Source organism: Lepidochelys kempii, chromosome 11, assembly GCF_965140265.1.
Source record: "Lepidochelys kempii isolate rLepKem1 chromosome 11, rLepKem1.hap2, whole genome shotgun sequence".
In the NCBI taxonomy this organism is placed as follows: Eukaryota; Metazoa; Chordata; order Testudines; family Cheloniidae; genus Lepidochelys; species Lepidochelys kempii.
Genome location: NC_133266.1, coordinates 47,555,526 through 47,574,293, shown reverse-complemented (window position 1 = coordinate 47,574,293; position 18,768 = coordinate 47,555,526). Strand labels below are relative to the sequence as shown.

The 18,768-nt window shown below is 37.2% G+C and overlaps 1 protein-coding gene across 1 annotated transcript in view; it reads right to left on the bottom strand.

The window, feature by feature from the left end:
- Positions 1–666: 666 nt before the first annotated feature.
- Positions 667–18,768, bottom strand: part of DNAJC10 (DnaJ heat shock protein family (Hsp40) member C10) — a 36,602-nt gene continuing 18,500 nt past the window's right edge. The window contains exons 14-23 of the mRNA XM_073306089.1: positions 14,850–14,977; positions 14,418–14,534; positions 12,935–13,036; positions 12,179–12,334; positions 10,711–10,844; positions 8,799–8,852; positions 8,018–8,165; positions 6,227–6,346; positions 4,705–4,824; positions 667–3,571 (exon numbers count right to left, since the gene is read on the bottom strand). Coding sequence (XP_073162190.1) covers positions 3,560–3,571; positions 4,705–4,824; positions 6,227–6,346; positions 8,018–8,165; positions 8,799–8,852; positions 10,711–10,844; positions 12,179–12,334; positions 12,935–13,036; positions 14,418–14,534; positions 14,850–14,977 — 1,091 coding nt within the window. The 3' untranslated portion in view covers positions 667–3,559. The remainder of the gene's footprint in view (positions 3,572–4,704; positions 4,825–6,226; positions 6,347–8,017; positions 8,166–8,798; positions 8,853–10,710; positions 10,845–12,178; positions 12,335–12,934; positions 13,037–14,417; positions 14,535–14,849; positions 14,978–18,768) is intronic.

Genomic DNA, 18,768 nt, shown 5'->3' with positions numbered 1-18,768 from the left:
ATGTGGGGCAGGGGAGGGAAGAAGCCCAGCTGTATTAGTTTGCTCTGTGTAACATGAGAAATTTGACAAGCTTGACATCATTGCCGGGGGGAGTGATAGCTCAGTGTTTGAGCATTGGCCTGCTAAACCCAGGGTTGTGAGTTCAATCCTTGAAGGGGCCATTTAGGGATCTGGGGCAAAAATTGGGGGATTGGTCCTGCTTTGAGCAGGGGGTTGGATTAGATGACCTCCTGAGGTCCCTTCCAATCCTGATATTCTATGACTTAATACCCTGAGTGTCTTCAGCAGCTGAAGCCCTGGAGATAGCTGGTTGTGCTCTGGCTTGACTGAAAGACATTCCATGGTCTCCAGCCAAAGAAATCCTTTGCACCTCAGGTATTTCTCCATCCTGTGGAGCATGAGTGGTGGATTGAGAGTGAGACAAGGGACACTGAATGTTATTTAAAAAGGAAACAGTTGAAGAATCATCAGGGCTGGGTATCCTAACATTTCCCCAGAGGGAGAAAGCTATGGTGTTGGTGGAGTAATGTTGCTGGTGGGGATGGGTAGCATTCAAGCTTTATTGTATCTGTTTCTTCAGAGGAGAGGAAATAAGGAACCATTGAATATCACTTCTTAAATCAGAGCATCCAGTTTATATACGAATCATGATTCATCTTCCAGTTTATTGCATATACAAAAAGGCTATTAGGTGTGTTCTTTTGAAGAATTTTTTAATGTAAACACTACACTTTAAAATATCAAAACAGCAGTTACACAGTTTATTTTGAAATGCCTGCTTCTTCTGTATTAGAGACCATGTGGTATTTTAAATTGTCAGTTTAATTCTCTATGCAAAATGTTTCCATTTTCTCATTTTGTTAGCAGAGTTCTCCAGCATCTCCATTTGTTTTCACTCTAACAGCAGAGCGACTGGTTCTGACTCTTCCCGATGCTTCTTTGAGGGCCAATATCCTGCAATTTATCCTACAGCTTGCAGAATCAGGATCTTCTTCTTTAGTGATCTTGCTATTGTAGGTGTCCTGGACAGTGCATTTAAACTATTGATTAAATTATAGATTACTAGCATAAAATTATATCTGTGATATTAGCAATTGAAAGTAAATGTGCCTTAAAAAAAGCAAGCTAAATAATGTAAGAATAGTATTTTGCACAGATAGAAATTAAGTCTAGGCTTTGACAGTAAGAATTGGCAGACAAATCAGTTGCCAAATAAAACCTTTCAAAAGTCTTTGAAAACATACAGCATCCTATAGTAATTTTTCTAAACCATAAGCATAAAGAGATCTTTTGGAGGGTAGAAGAAAAACCTTCAATACCAAATCCCTAAAAATGTAAAATACAGTTTATACAATATAATTTTTTTCATTTCATGTCTTGAAATTATGCTATTTCAGAGGTGTGGCAAGAATCTTTCCAGACTACAGACTTCTACACAAGCTCCTTCACATCAAATTAAATCTTAAACCATTTTTTTCACTTTACTTAGACAAATTACCTCCTCATAGCCCATTTTGTATTTCTTCTCTTATACAAGGTGAGGTCTCATATCTGTAGACTTCTTGGGCTACCAAATACTGATATTCTGTGGACTGGACACTTCTGATGGGCACAACAGTATCCTATTTCCATACTATCAATACAAGTTTGGAAGGACTAACATGGGAGGGAATATTATTGAATCTGTATGTTCATTTAAGAAAAGCCTAAGTGTTAGAAGGGCTACAGTCCAACTAAGCCAGTTGGTTCTTATGGTCCTATTACTTTAATCAAGAAGAATGCTGTGAATTCTTCATACTTATTGTCCTAAAATTTCTATAACTATTAATTGCAAGTCAAGGAAGACTGTCCAAACATCTCTGTTACTGTTTGTAGTTCTGCTGGAATGAATTTCGAAAAATATTATCCAAGAACGTATAACTATGACATCCATTGCTTTCTACCTTTCCTCCAGGGGATGAACGTGAGAAATGAGGTTGCAGTTAAACAGGCACTGACCAAGACAAAAGAGCTTGACTGTTTTGAAGTCACATAAATTTTAACACTTTCCTGAGTGTGGAAGGGTCCTTGATAAAAGAAACAGATGTACTACTTTTTTTTGGGGGGGGGGGTGTCTATGGCTGGTAATATGTATTAAATATCCTGCAAGCAATATAAGTAACTGTAAACATGGGGTAAAAGTATTTGAGTTTGGGTACCTCAGACTGGCGAGAGTCACTTTTTGTTTTCATGTGTGTCACGCTCTAATTTATTATATAAATTACTCAGTGAGGACAGGACCTCTTAGGAATTTCTGATGTACTAATCATTATGGTACCTACAGTAGGTTCAATCATGCCAAAGTTGGGTGGGTGGGTGGAAACGGGGAGAAAAACTCATATGGCAATGGCTAATGTATATTTTAGAAAAGAGTAAATCATTTCAAAGATAGTGATCTTTTCAAAGAAATTTAACTTACAGTAGACAGTTTTTGTGGACTCCAGTAAAACTGAAATGTAAAACTATTTAAACATTGCTAAGTGCAAATGGTGCATATAGAATCCTTTGTCGCATACACAATTTTAAAAAATAACTCAAAAGAATTACCTCAGTGTCTACATGAACAATGTTAAATGTCCATTATGAAATAGTCAAAATTCAGAAGGCACTTGTACAAAAAAGGGAAATATGCACTGTGGGTCAGGACCATATTTCATGATGAAGATTTTCAAAGGTGTCTGGGGACGTAGGGTTTGACAGTGGTTATACCAAAACAAGTTAAAAAGATGTGTCCCATGTATTCATCTGAGTTAAAGATAAACTGGAACAACTTTACTATGAAACAAGCTGAGAATTCTGTACAGGATACTTCAGTGGTATAACACATTTGTATTTGAGTTAAACATTGAGTTTTGAAATCCTAATGTGGTAAGATGAATTTAGGAAAAAAAAGAGACAAAGCTCTTCAAAACTTTTGTCACCTCAGCTGGTAAAATATAGCAATATTCTACTAGAAAGGTGATTTGTTGATTCTATAAACTTATCCAACTACGGGTTGCTTGGTGAATTACTACAAAATTAAAAACCCAAAACTAAACTTCCATCATGAGATAAGATTATTTTTCCTTCACATTGATGGCAGACGATTCCTCAGTGTTCAGGAAGGGACAATGCACTCTGCTGTGTGAAAATGAAAGTTTGGCTGGCTTGATTACATGCTCGTCCACAGGTTGAATGCAACATTTGTGTGGAGTGTGAGGGAAGAGATGTAATACAAGAGGGTAGATGAAAACCAAATAGCCTCCACTATTGTCTAAGCCCTTGATTAAGAGACACAAACTTCAGCAAGTGGGGCAGACACAGACTATTCCCAAATTCTTGTAATCCCTACACAACAAATAGAACAACTCCCGCCACAAAGTTTTATAGAATTCATGTGGACAAGCCTTGGTGTCCATGAATTCAAACTAAGGTTCATTTCTGTTTTTCCTATCATGAAATTAGTCTAACTTATATTTTCATCATGGTGCCTTCTATTTGTCACAGCTTCAGTATACTCTGACTTTTATCCTCTTCAATATCAGAGTTCATCCTGGTAATAATAATAATAAACAAAATTACAATCCAAAAGTACTGATACTCCGTTTTTTTTTCTTCTTCACACCAGTAATTTTACATTTTTTTGCACTAGCTCTTTAACACCGTAACTTGGCTGGACAAACATTTAGCAAACTCCAATTTTGACATTTAATAATTTAATATTTCCTTCCTGCTGAAACACAGAAATATTAGTCTTGGGCGAATATCCCTCTGTACCTATGTCCCCTTGCCTGCCAGGCTCAGGGTAAGTCTACCCTCCAGTGCAAGACCAGGATTCAAACTCTAGCTCAAGACTAATTTCCCACCCTCTACAAACAAATCACATTGACTTATGGTCCCAGAACCCTATGGGGTGGAGGGTCTTATTCCGAGTCAAGCTGGAATCCAGTGTTCAAGCCCTATTGCTCTGCAGTGTAGACACAGCCCCACTGGACTTGTGCTCTGGGAGCCTGCCCAAAATATCCCAGAATACCATGGGCTGACCTTCCTTGTCCTCCGGACTGTCAAGTCTGGTGGACAATCAAGTTTTCTCTCACTGCACCACTAGCAAAGGGCTAGAGAGGACACATTTTGGGAAGGCGCTATGAAGTCTGGGATATGGGTGGCTGGACTCAGGCTCACAAAATGCAGTGGACACTGGAGCCCCAGGTTGGGACCCAGAATTCAACAATTTCTAATCTAGGGTTACAAATAAATGTAGATGCTCAAGCCCTAGGTTAACAAACCCAGGGTCTGCTAACTCTAGTTCTACTAAACTAGAGATTACGTTGCAGAGTAGGTATACCCAGTATAAGGGGCTTGGCTAAAGCACACTTTTCCAACTAACCCCAGCTAATGAATGGCCCCTTGGGATGGTCCTTTTTACATTGCATTCAACTTTGGCAGGAATAGTGCAAAAATAGCCTCAGGGAGGATGTAGTAACTGGTTCTGTGACAGTACCACTGAACTGTGCTGTGACCATCCAAACAAGCAGAAAAGCTGACTCAGTAAATACTGTAACTAGACCAAGACTGCATATAAAAATACAACATTTTATGGACATAAAGATGAAAGGCTATCAAGATTCTTTAAATAGCTATTCTTTACATTAATACGTGTCTTCACAAAGGCCACAAGTTTCCTACCTTGTTTCTAGAAGATTTTTTTCTCTTTCCTTTATTTTTAATGACGGCTAATCTTTCAGTCAGAAGATCAGCTATGCCCTTTGCATCTCTGCTGTCTATATGTTCTCCAAGAACATTTCTCTTTAAAAAGAGGGAGAAGAGTAAATTATTATCACTTCATGCCTTCTCTACTGAAGAGAAATGGATCTGGTGACTGCTGGATGAAATTCACATCCATTCTGGAGACAACTGCAAGGCCCTATGCAGTACTCAAACTCCCAAATGAGGTGACTATCACCCTTCGGAGAGAGAAAGAGGCATCTGTAAAGTTTGTGCTTTATAAAATGTCAACTCCCTCAGTAATAATTACTACGGAGTTCCAGTGTGTGTAAAACATGCACATTAAGGAAAACTCTAATGCTTAACTAGAATATTTTTGATATGCATATTAAAATATTTACTCAAAATGAATACATATTTTAGAAATCTATCACTTTGTTACCTACATTCAATAAATCTCTTACTGCAGGTTTGATCTGACAAACTCTCATTCAGAGAGAAATCCCGTAGAAGTGAATGGAATTACTATGTGAGTACAGACTAGTTTCAGGCGTAAGGATTTGCAGAATCATGCTCTTAATATTGCCCAATAGAGGCTGTTTGTAAATGCAAAGTAAAATTGAAAGAATCAGCTTTGTCATTAGAAAGTATTGAAAACTGAACACTTTCTTAAACAAAACAAATAATTACAGATCTTGCCATACAGTAGCTTGGAAGTTTAACAACAACCAATGATTTCTAATGAAAAAGGCGACTTTCTAGAGATGGAAAGCTTTTTTTTCTGGCTGAAAAATGCTGATTTGTCAAAAGCATGATATTTGGTAGAAATGTCACTTTTGACTGAAGTTCATTTGGAAAGAAAACTTGAAAAAATATTTCAATAATCTCAAAACAGAACATCCAAATTTTCTGTTTTGACAGAACTTTGTTTCACTTTTTATATAATACAAAATAAAAATCAAACTCTGAATGAAATGTTCTGTTTTATTGAAGCAAAGCATTTTCAACTGGATCAAAAATGTTTTAAATTTTGTTTTGCAGGAAATTTTGAAATGTGATGCTTTTGTTCCATTTAGGAGTGAAAACTTGTGACATTTCTCACTAAATGAGAAATCTAGTGCCCACTTAGCTCTACAATTTTTCCTTACTTTGCACTATCAATTTGTCTAAATAGCAGCTTCCTTTCCCATCAGACACAATGACTATTATCTCTCATTACACTCGTGTTTTCCTGCTACAGAAATTCCAAGTATCATTAAAAAAGCATCAATTTTTAGTGTTTCATTTCCTTTAGAAAGATTAGTTTAGGGAATAAATGTTAATACAATCTGAAATAAGAACTATAATACACTTCAACATTTAATTCCCAGTACAAAATTAAGCACAATACAATCTTAAATAGTAGTGGGGCTAGACCAGTTAAGCAGCAGTACTTTCCCTCATTGGTTCACACAATGGGGACACTATTTAAACTAATATTTACCTTTGCTCCTTGGTAGGGATAAAATTTAACAGTAGGGTAGGCTCTGATGCCAGCCGTCTGACAAGTAGGAGCATAAGCTTGACAGTCAATTTTTCCAGCTTTTACTTTTCCTTTTACAGTCTAAAAAAGAAAATTGTTTACTAGAAACCCCATTAGAATAAGCAAAGTTCAAAATTTCCATGTGACTCAGATAACTTGTTATAAATTGGAATTGTAGGAAAAACACAACATAAAAATATGGTATAGAATATGTCCATTTATTTTACCAAGTGAAGATAAAGGGTAAAATTAAAAAAAAAATACTTTAAGTCCCAGTTTTAAAATTAATGTAGGCACTTGGAAGCCTAAATCCCCTTGATTTTCAGTGAGACTTAGGTTATATCTATAAATGTAGAGTAGGGGTGTAATTTGCAGTTTGTGTAAATGTACCAGTGCAAGCTTTAATTTACTTAGAATGCTAAAAATATGAATGAGAATGCGGTGGTGTAGGCTTCTGCATGGCTGTACAAAGAGCTGAGGTGCGATTTAAAAGTTTTGAAAACTCTGCTAAACAGAGTGAAAATAAAAAGCAAAATCTTTATTCAGACTGAAAGAAGAAAAACCGTAAACAAAGAGGCCTGAATAACACTTTTCAAATGGAAAGACCTAGGATGAGAGCTGCAGACACATAAAAACATCCATAAAGGCTGCCTTCTGAGTACCCCCTAATAAGCCCCGAAGCAGGAGCATGTGTGCCAGGGATATGGGAGAGGTGTGTCCATAGTGGCACCACAGTCAGTGCTGCGGCCCATGGGGCAGCCCCAGGAGATTACTGTAAATTAGTCAGACCCCCAGAACTGCTGGAGTTGCTGCATTTCCTACAGCAGTCCTGAATCTGGAGGGCGCAAAGGTAGCTTAACACCACTTTAGCCTCCCCTTAGCCTTGGTCTGCAAGTTCTGTGCTGCTCATTTTGAAAGGTGTAGCACAGAATCTCATCCCTACAACTTTCAAATTTGTGTTTGTCTTTTGGAGCTCAGTTAGGCATGGCTGTCACCAATTTGTCTCCCTATGAAGACATGAACTACTGGGACGCCTTTCTTATATACCAAAGGAAGGCAAAAGCACTGAACAGAGACTTGGGTTTTGTTCTTTTTTCTGCCACCACTGGTTCTGACCTTAGACAAGTCCCTGAATCTGCCTGTGCCACAGATTCTGATCTGTAAAATAAGGTACTTGCCTACTTCACAGAGGTAATGAGGATAAACTCATTAATGTACATGAAACACTGACATACTGCGGTGACAAACACAAGTGGACTGGCAAGACCTATTTAAAAATCACATGTCCCTCTTCCCTGTAATGGAAGGGGACCATAATTTCTCTGATTTCTAAATATTTAAAGTAAGTAAAGTAAGTAAATAAAAAATTAGAAATTATGGTCCCCTTCCATTACAGGGAAGAGGGACATGTGATTTTTCTAAGTTTAGAGAAGAACTTCTCTCCAGTCACATATGCAAGTACCTAATGGTGCTGAGGAAATAAACTGAGAGGGGAATAAAAGACTTGTCCACATAACGAATTACCGTGCGGCAAGTTGGTGCACTGCAGATTCACACCATGGCTTGCTGCCTGGTAACTCACTGTGTAGACATGCCCTACAATTTATAGTTTTGAAATAAATATTTTACTTCATGGCAGTGGCATATAGAACTACTACTCAGTCTACTGATGAAAAGCTATATAAGAAGTAGGTATTATTATTACTTATCAGAAGCAAACTAACTGCTGGTGTCAATAGGTTAAAAACTTACCCTAGCTAGCACCTCAAATTCTGGAGCAAAATTTTGGCAAGGGCCACACCAAGGAGCATAAAAATCAATGACCCAATGATCTTTCCCATGCAAAACTTTTTCTGTGAAGCTCTGAGGTGTCAGATCTACGGATACTTGAGGTAAATATCTGGGGAGAGAGGAAAAACATTTATAATAAAATTAAAAACCTTAAATATATTTAAAATTGCAGTTACACTACAGAAAGCTTCCAGAAATTAGAGAACAGCTATAATGAAATGTAAATAAACACAGTAATACTATTATGTTGAAAGGCCCTTTAGTTTACATGAGGTATAGGCATCTAAGCATTATCTCATCCCTCCTTGAACCAAAAACTAAGGATGTTGTCTAATTTGAGTGTGGGGAGGGCAGACCTGTGTCCATTCAATATGAATGGTCTTTTCTCATCAATAGAAATATCTTCTTCCTTTCTTCAGAAGACCTGAACTTGGTGCTTAGTCTGAATCTGGGAAGTCAAAGAGCTGTGTTCCAAGACTACAATAATGCTTTATATTTACTGTGGGTTTAGGAACGTGACGCTAATGTGACGTGTTGTAGGAAGCTAAGAATACCTTCTCTAAACAATGCTTTTAAGGCTTGAGCCAACAGAGTACAGAAATTCCTGCATCTGTTTTATGAAGCAACATATCCATCTATCTAGGCATTTCTAATGCTTTGTTTCCATGGCATCTGGGTGCCAGCTTCTCCTAGACACAACCATTAGGCTAGCTTGTGAACAAATTTTAATGTAACAACTCACCCAAGTGCCCAGCTCCTTAACGAATACGAATCCCTGTGCCAACCATTGTAACTACTATTAGAGAACACACAAGAAAATACTAATTATACAATAGCTTGAATAGGTTTGAAAGACTTTGTAGAGGTGTTAAATCTGAACCCAGAACAACCTATTCACAAAGGTTGATATAAAATTAAGTTGAATGCATACATTTTAAAATATATTTCTACTATAGTTCAGATATTGAAAAAGCTATTTTAATTTCAAATCTGAATAATACAAGTCAATAATACACATTGTAAAGTACTGGAACATGAAGAGAAGGAAGGATCGGTCCTATGTTATGTTAAATTAAAGGAGAGTAAGGTAAATTTAGTACGTCAGTCAAATTGACTTTTTGTCAGCTAAAAAGGCTTGTGAGCATTGTGTCTTTGGTAATATTTCCAGATAAAGTTTCTAAATCTAATATAGGTGGGACAAAAAAATAGCACATGATCAAGTGGAAAACACAATTAAGTAAAAAAACCAATTTTAACCTATTTTACAGAGAACATTTTATTATTACAATGGAAATATTTTCAATTAATTTTACTTTTCATTCTATCAACTTCTGCATTTATCTCAGCTTGGTAACCCAAAGGTTTATTATTTGAACTGTAAATACTGTAGGGGATTGTTTGTTTAAAAACATCTTTCACAGGAATTTTCACACAAATTAGTGAAACTAATAAATCATAGGCTGTGAGAGTTTATTTCACAAAATATAAATTCACAGTCAAATCTAACCAAACAGTTCTTAGTGGCATTTCTTTCCAGGGGCACTCTTTATCCCCAGAGTATATTTTAACATATTTCTTAATTACAAAATCTGCATTATTAAAGATTGAATTTTTTTCCCCAAAAAAGGAAAATAAAACACCTCTTCTGGGGAATTTTAGTGCTTTGGGAGAGATTTATATAAAAGAAGAATAAAATCAACTTTCATCATAGGCGGTCCAACAGTCAAAGCTTCAACAGCCTATTAGGCACCCCTCAATACAGTCTATATAATTTACTATCAATGAGCATTTGATGGAACCCTTCAATTGTATAAATAATCATTAGTCTTTCCCAATTCAGTTTAATCTCTTACTTCAGTATTCCATTTGCCTCTGAGGTGCCAGGGTCAGAAATGTAAAGTGTTAGATGTTACAAAGCTATCATGTATCATAAAGAATCGGAGCACTGTTACAAATTTTTTTTTTAAATGGTCAGATTTCACTTTCCGTAGCAGTAGTATTTTTCACTATTTAGCATTTTTCTGTCAGTGTCCCAAAGAAATGGTGTGGTGAATGTGCTCACTGAACACGCAAGGTCAAAAGTTCTATAATGTTGATATCAGACACACGCTAAAGAAGGTTATTTATATATAATATCTACACGCATACTGATCTGTTTTAAAGGTCAGGTTGCACTGAACTATGCACCGTGAGTTAGAGCTATTGATATTTGCTGCAGAAGACAAAGGACTGGAAAATTTAAGAGTCTATGGCACTGTTCTGTTTGAACTATGTATTTTGGCCATTGACATGGCAAAGGACTAATTGTTTAAAGTTATGTAATTCGTTTTTATGTTACTAATGAATACGCTGCTCATGAAAACCTCTGGCAAACTTAATAATAAAACACAGGAACCCCAAACAATTATTTAGATAAACTAAATTAATTTCTTGCATTATTTTAGTATTACAAAACTGAAAAATCTCAGAATGTGTGAGAATAAAATCATTCATACTATACTTGTAAACACTTATGAGTTTCCAGTGGCTTTGACTTACCATCTGAAAGATACTATTTTCCCTCCCAGGCCCTCCTTAATACATTTTGAAGATAGCATAACTCTTGAAATACAAATCATGACGTATTTTCCAAATGTAAGCAGTTATTCACTTACTAGTAATGACGACCTGTATTTGATTTTTGAGGAAAGAGTCTTATTTCAGGATATCCCTGTACATTTTCTTGGTGACAGAAAGAAAAATATTTTTGACAATCCATACTGCCAACAGTGATTAATCCATTTAACAACTGAAAGAAAAAATATTGCATTTTCTAGTTAGTAAAATCACTCTGGGATCACATTGAGGTTAGTTCATGGCATATGAATCTTTGTCAGAGATGAATACTTCAAAATTCAGACATCAGCGTTTATTGCAGTCCTCACCTCTGGAGTACTCGGCAGGTAAAAAGCAAAAAGGCTGATTTTTTTTTTTTATGATAACTGTGTGTGTACAATCACATACATACTTTGCACATGAAATACTATGCATGTAGTAGAACCCCTATTTTATAAACAAACTGGAGACAGACATTCATAATAATCAAAACATTCATAAAACTGGACATCTCAAAATTATAGTAGGTACAGTACATAAGCTGCAGGATGGTGCTCTGAATTGCTTTTTTTTGTCCCTCTAAGCTCTGTAAAGCGACTTCCAATGCACTGACGGCACTGGCCTGTGAAGGGATGTCAACTTGTTCTTAATTGACATCACTTTTGTTATGGGGTCCCTCATACCCTGGTTGGGGAAAAAGCGTTCATATAACTGACTGTTAGTACGACTCGTGTTTATGAAAATCAGTATTATACTGTACATGTCCAGAGCCATGATTAGTCTATACACACTGCTAACTGGCACCAAATGGTCTCATGACTGCACAAAAATCAAAGATTTGCAATACTATTACACAAATGATTACATAGAGCAATGGCCATGCAAAGTAAGCACAGACCTGAATACTGAAGTGTGTACAGATCACTGAAAAGCAGACTTAAAACATCCTGGAAATACTATTTAATAACATGAATTGAAAAAGCCCTCAAAGAATATTTTCAGGTTTTTTAAAAAATATAAATAATGTTTAATTAATGTTTTATACCTCGATTTGAAATCAGAACCAGATCCTGATTCGTTCCTCTAGGTGCTACTTAAATACAAATAATTATAATAAGCTATCCATTAATGAAGTTAGAGGGGAAAAACGGTTATGGTTACTTAAAGCCATTTATGATCCAATGTACATAAATGTCTTTTTTTACCTTTTTTATTTTAAACACAAATACCTAGTCACCTTATAATTCACAATATATAATGAATTAATCAAACTTCAAGGAAAGTTATTCTAAAACTTGTCAAAACTTGTGGGATTATGGGTATTATAGGACGACAGTAGCAATGTTCAGGAACTTAAAAAGTTGGGACAACATAAAACTGCCAAGCAGGAACTTATTATTTTGTCCATTATATTAATCACTCATTTTTTTCCACTTATGGTAACTTCTCTAGGCCAATTTATTGAACAGTCTCAATACTTCTATTAAATAGGACATTTTAAAACTTGGAATGTGATTTCCATTTTACCCTGGCCATCCTTTTCCATTCTGGCATTAAAGCCTGGCAAGGCCCACACCATGGAGCATAGAAATCAACCATCCAGACTTCATCCCGCTTTCTTTGTTTAACTAGTGTACTGAAAGTGTCTGGTGTTAAGGAGACCACCGAAGGGTTCATGAGATCCTGAAATACACAAATAATGAGACTTACATTTCACATACAATTAAATTATCCTGAATGCGGCACTATCAAATACAAACAGACTACATAATACTACCATGCTCATCTCACTAATGAAGCTTGTTTGTCTTTAAGTATCAATAACTCAAAAATCCTATAAATTAACAGCCTTTGAAGAATGGATTGAGAAGGTAGAGATCTGCACCTTATTTCACAAAAGTGATAAAACTACTCACAATTTTAGGTACATATATTGGGAACCACAGTCTCTGAGCACTCTCAATAATGAATGTATTTCTCCTCCCTATAAAGTTAGGAAGTGTTATTAACACCATTTTACAGGCCGGGAACTGAGGCATAGAGACATAAAGGACGTGCTCAAGGTCACAGAGAAAGTGTGTAGCATAGCAGGGAACTGAACCCAGGTCTCTGAATTTCCAGACTACCACTCAGAAGACCATCCTTCCTCTCCCTCCACTCTTTCTGATTTTAAGAACATCAGGATAGCTGGTTAGAAAAGATACCTTGGAATGTTTTACACCAAAACAGCATGTATAATGTGAATTCAGGGACTGACGGTGTCATAATGTGAGAGTCACATACCTCTATAAACGCCAAGATCTGTTCAGCTGAGTGATGCCCTTCATATTCATGAACATTGGACTGGTTGAACACCACTGTTGTTGGGTAAGCTCTAATGTTATGCTATTGAAAAACACAACAACAAAACAAATTGCAAAGAATGTTCCTGGTTGCTGCCAATCCATTAAGGACCATTGGTACTAATGATCCATATTCTTGCTAGCCAATTTGCTTTGCACAATACAACTCTTCAAACTTTTAGATAATATACTTAATCTTGCCTTAGCGGGGGGGGGGGGGGGGGGGAGGGAGAGGGGGATAGACTAGATGACCTACTGAGATCCCTTCCAGCCCTACATTTCTATCATTTGTTGGATTTTGATAAATGGGAGTTTGGAAGGCCTAGAAAAGAGTGGGGTCTCCAAAACCTAATTCACAGTGAAAAGGATGCTGGCTTGTTGAAGAGGCTGTACTGTTGGAGTTTAAAAGCTATCCCACACTCCTTTCGCTGTGCTCATGGTTAAGGGAACAAAATTACAGCCTTTTCTAAGTCTTCTGACCTGTCCCTCCTAATTTTCTAAACAAACAAACCAAAAACCTTTATTTGAAGTTTTCAGCTGTACCACTCCCCAACCTTCAGGTAAAACAGCGTGTACTGTACTACTAACTGTACATTAATTTTGCTATCTGTAAACCTAGATTCTTCAACGATTTAAGTCCTTCAGTATCAGAGGAGTTGCCAATGTACACAATCTTTAAGGCTTTCAATTCTATGCCGATTTCCCCATGTATCTTACGACTTTAAATTTTTCACTATAAAACCAGAAATATCCTGGTTAATTGTGCATATGTTAGGAGATTACACCAGTTTGACTATATATATATATATAATACACACACACACACACTTTTTTTTTAACATCTGTTGTTGAATTCAAGCAGTGCACATATATAGAAAAGGCCTAAGCAAGTAAAAAGGCAAAAATGCTTAGGAAAGCGCCTTCTTAAATATGTTGACTGGTCCTGCATTTCTTGTGACCTCCAAAATTCCTGATTTGTACTGCAGACAAAAGCAATGCACATTACAAAGCAGCTGTAGGCTGGCTGGGAACTTGAACTCTCTGTGGCATTCTGAAAATGGTGCTCCATCAGCGTAAACTGCTCTGTTGTTTTTATCTCTCCATGTTCAAAGCAATAATAGCACTAGTGTATATTTTGTAAATAGATTAGGAACGAGTAACTGGGTCTGTGCTCAATCATTTCTCTCTCAAAAGGGAATAATCCAACACTGGAATTCAAACCTTTCCTGACCACTAAGGAGGCCGGACAAGACTTTAATCTTTTACAGAACACATTTTAAGTTTACAGATTTTAAGAGACCTGTATAGTTTATTCCCTTGAAAAAAGCCTTGATAATGGAGCACCCTCTTTGGATGTGTTTTGAAATTTTAACTACAAGAAAACAGAATTTATTGAATAAGACCTTTTAATACTTGCAGCTTACCATGTTGCAAAGCCCTTCATGGATTGTGCAGTCTAGTGTGCCAAATTTAAGCTGCCCAATAAGGTGCTTTGATGCTTTTCTCAACTCTGGCAACAAAGCTCGACATGGAGGACACCACTAAAAAAATGCAAATCATAATACTACTGTTAAAATAAAGCAAAAAACATATAACTCTCCTGTAAGCAGTTCTCTGCAGAAATATGAATACATATATTGTCTCTCAGTATGCCAAGCAATTTGTGTGTGGTCTTGACAAACAAGACTCCAATAAAGGATAAAAACATTCAATGTAGGAATGGTGCAACCTTGGATTAATGAATTATTAGGGTGCTCCATGCTATAGAATATCATCTTCAAAATGCTGGTATTTTAATAAAATATTTACATATTTTAGCTAAAAAGGGAAAAGAAATATAGCAATCTAATACTTACAGGTGCAAAGAAGTCAACAAGCCATGGTTCCTTCTCCTTGCCAGGAAAATTCTGAGGCCCAAGTGTGATAACATTAGAGTTTACACTCTCCTTAGCGAATGCAACTATGTCATATAGGATCATCTTCCCTAAAAATACCCACCGCAAAACAACCCACTGTTATTCTTAATATCTATATTCTTATGATTACTCAATATTCATTTACCAAAAAACAGGAGCATGTTTCATTAACAGTGTATGATTTGTCTTATTACAAATGTTATACCAGAGATCAGGCTGAAGAGCTGGTAAATGCAAACTTTGTCACTGGCCACACTGGTCCTGATTCAAAGCCCACTGAAGTCAATGGGACTTATTCAATTAACTTAAATGGGCTTTGAACAAGGCCTTATTAAATAAACTGTAAAGCTATCATCTTACCTCAACTGATGTAAGCATCATTTCACTAGTCTGCTCAGTGTAGGTACCAAGTAGGACAATGCATGTTGGATATTTGGATAAGAAAATGCTTAAGGCATAAAATGTCTAGCCAGGATAAAATATAAAATTAGTGTTCTTTGTGGAAAATGCTTTTTGTTTTGAAAATGATTGAGTTGAAGAAACCCAAAGTAGCAATGTCTCAGGTCACAGCACAGTGATGATGCAATTTAATATAGCTCTCACTCAGTTTAGATAGATGAGACCCTCAACATTACCCTCTCATAACCAAAATAATAAATAGGAGACGTACAAGTTGTGGCAAAGGTTGTAGATGCCACCTATTCTGTACAAATTAAAAGGAGCCTTCTGAAGAGACGATACAGATATCTTTAAAAACTTGCAAGGACAACGTTAGATGAATTGGCACCGACTGCAGTCATACCAGCATTAAAAATAAGATAAATTCTCTTTATGCTGTTTGCATCTTATATAGAATTTGGTTACAAAAATGTCATACCTATTTGACAGGAGCTCTAATGGTCCCTTCTAAAGCAATGACTTTAGCTCAGTAGGAGGTTTTATCAGACTAAGTTTCTGGTTGAGATCTTTTGTGTGCTATAAGAAAAGGAGTACTTGTGGCACCTTAGAGACTAACCAATTTATTTGAGCATGAGCTTTTGTGAGCTACAGCTCACTTCATCGGATGCATACTGTGGAAACTACAGAAGACATTATATACACAGAGACCATGAAACAATACCTCCTCCCACCCCACTCTCCTGCTGGTAATAGCTTATCTAAAGTGATCATCAAGTTGGGCCATTTCCAGCACAAATCCAGGTTTTCTCACCCCCCACCAAAAACCACACACACAAACTCACTCTCCTGCTGGTAATAGCTCATCCAAAGCGACCACTCTCCCTACAATTTTACCACCCCACCCCCATACACACACAAACTCACTCTCCTGCTGGCAATAGCTCATCCAAACTGACCACTCTCCTTACAATGTGCATGATAATCAAGGTGGGCCATTTCCAGCATAAATCCAAGTTTAACCAGAACGTCGGGGAGGGAGGGGGTTAGAAAAAAACAAGGGGAAATAGGCTACCTTGCATAATGACTTAGCCACTCCCAGTCTCTATTTAAGCCTAAATTAATAGTATCCAATTTGCAAATGAATTCCAATTCAGCAGTTTCTCGCTGGAGTCTGGATTTGAAGTTTTTTTGTTGTAAGATAGCGACCTTCATGTCTGTGATTGCGTGACCAGAGCTTTGGATGAGCTATTACCAGCAGGAGAGTGAGTTTGTGTGTGTAGTTTTTGGAGGGGGGTGGGGGGGCTGAGAAAACCTGGATTTGTGCTGGAAATGGCCCACCTTGATTATCATACACATTTTAAAGAGAGTGGTCACTTTGGATGGGCTATCACCAGCAGGAGAGTGAGTTTGTGTGTGGGGGGGCGGAGGGTGAGAAAACCTGGATTTGTGCTGGAAATGGCCCAACTTGATGATCACTTTAGATAAGCTATTACCAGCAGGAGAGTGGGGTGGGAGGAGGTATTGTTTCATGGTCTCTGTGTATATAATGTCTCCTGTAGTTTCCACAGTATGCATCCGATGAAGTGAGCTGTAGCTCACGAAAGCTCATGCTCAAATAAATTGGTTAGTCTCTAAGGTGCCACAAGTACTCCTTTTCTTTTTGCGAATACAGACTAACACGGCTGTTACTCTGAAATTTGTGTGCTATGCTCTTCATGCTTCAGAGCCTGAAAGCCAGATCTTCAGCTGGTGTAACCCTACATAACCTGTCAATTGAATTTGATGAAGCTACACTGATTTATATGAACTGCAATTCCAGCCCTGAGTCTATACCTAAATTTTTACAGCATTTCAGAATTCTTTACAGGGGACACTTCAATATTATAGGTTTGGAATTATTTACTGGTGAGCTTTGGAGGAACTAAGCATATATGGCAAAAGTGGCTGTGACTGAAAGCACCCCTGTATTCACACTCTGCACACTAATGTAGTAAAACTAATAACTCACTCGTCAATAATATCATGGTGAAATGTATGTAGCAATATTATATGTAAAGTTATGACTTCCCGCTGTATGTTGTTAGAACATATTCAAAACCACACAGCGCTGCCTAGACAAACGTTGTTAAACAGGTCTATCCTAAACAAAGGAATGTGTGTTTACCTCAATTTACATATTAGTAGTAAACAGCATCGTCAAGACACTAGGGGGAGAAGATGGCAGGAAACAGAACAATTTGCATTTTAGCAAACGCAAATGGAGGAAGAAAGAGCATGGAGCCTCCTTTATCATGAGACCCCATGTCGCCTTCCGCCTGCTGCTTTGGATAAAGTTTACTTTTTGGGGGGCAAGAGGATATCCTTAGAAGAATACATTTCAAAGATTCAATGGCCTATCAAAGAAAGGGACAGGTACCCCCAAATTCTCTCTTTTACCTAAGACAAAAGCACCAGAACCTTTTGGGCCTCTGGGACAGATCCTGATCAAGGAGAGAGTCAGCCACTATCTTGCTGGAAGACTGTAGGTGAGAAAGGCCATCTTACACAAAGCCTTGAACCAAAAGTTGCTAGATTTAGTTTTAAATGTGTATTTTCACTTTTATTTGCTGGTAACCATTTCTAATTTTATCTCTTATACTTGAATTAACTTAAAATCCTATTTTTTTAAAATCTAAACCAACCCAGTGGTATGAACTGTTTGATAATTCCAGTTAAGGTAGCAAAGTATTGCTGTTGATGATTCCAGTTAAGGTAGCAAAATATGACTCCTTAAAAGGGTAACAAACCTTAATATCCCTCTGATAGTTCCAGGACAGGGCTAGACATTTCAGAAGATGTGTTTTTGGGAAAATTCAGGGCCGGGGACTGTGTGGACTCATCATCCCAGTAGTTAACCAAGGCTAGGTGAAGCCAGTGGAAATCTGTGGCATTGCAGGCATTGGTCCAAGGCTGCCCAATACATAGACAGAATGCATGCTTGTTGCTAACTGTGGGACTTCCAGGCAGAGAGCCAGTGACAAGGCATTATGAGGCATTTGGGGTTACAGGGAAAGAGGTGATACAACTCTTCACTGATGTGGATTTCACCCCATAATGTGACAACAGTGGGTGGAAGTGAAATTAGCAAATGAACACATGTAAAATAAGAGATCAAGTCCCAAGATTCTGAAGCCAAAAGAGTTGTGCAAGCGGCGTGATCAGCATATGGGGAAGGGTGTGTCTTATATCATTTTTCAGCTACCTTTGCCAAAGCAAAGAGCTGCACTGATCAGCTTCAGAAATTCCCATTCTTATTCCAAGGCTGTAATGATGTCTTTGAAATAGAGGGAGTACTAAAAAGTGAATAAGTCGGAGGACAACCTTTTGGGGTTTGAGGATTGCTTACAGAAGAAAAAAGTATACAGAATAATATAACTCAAGACAATAGGCAATGTTAAAGCAAAATTATGATGTAATATCA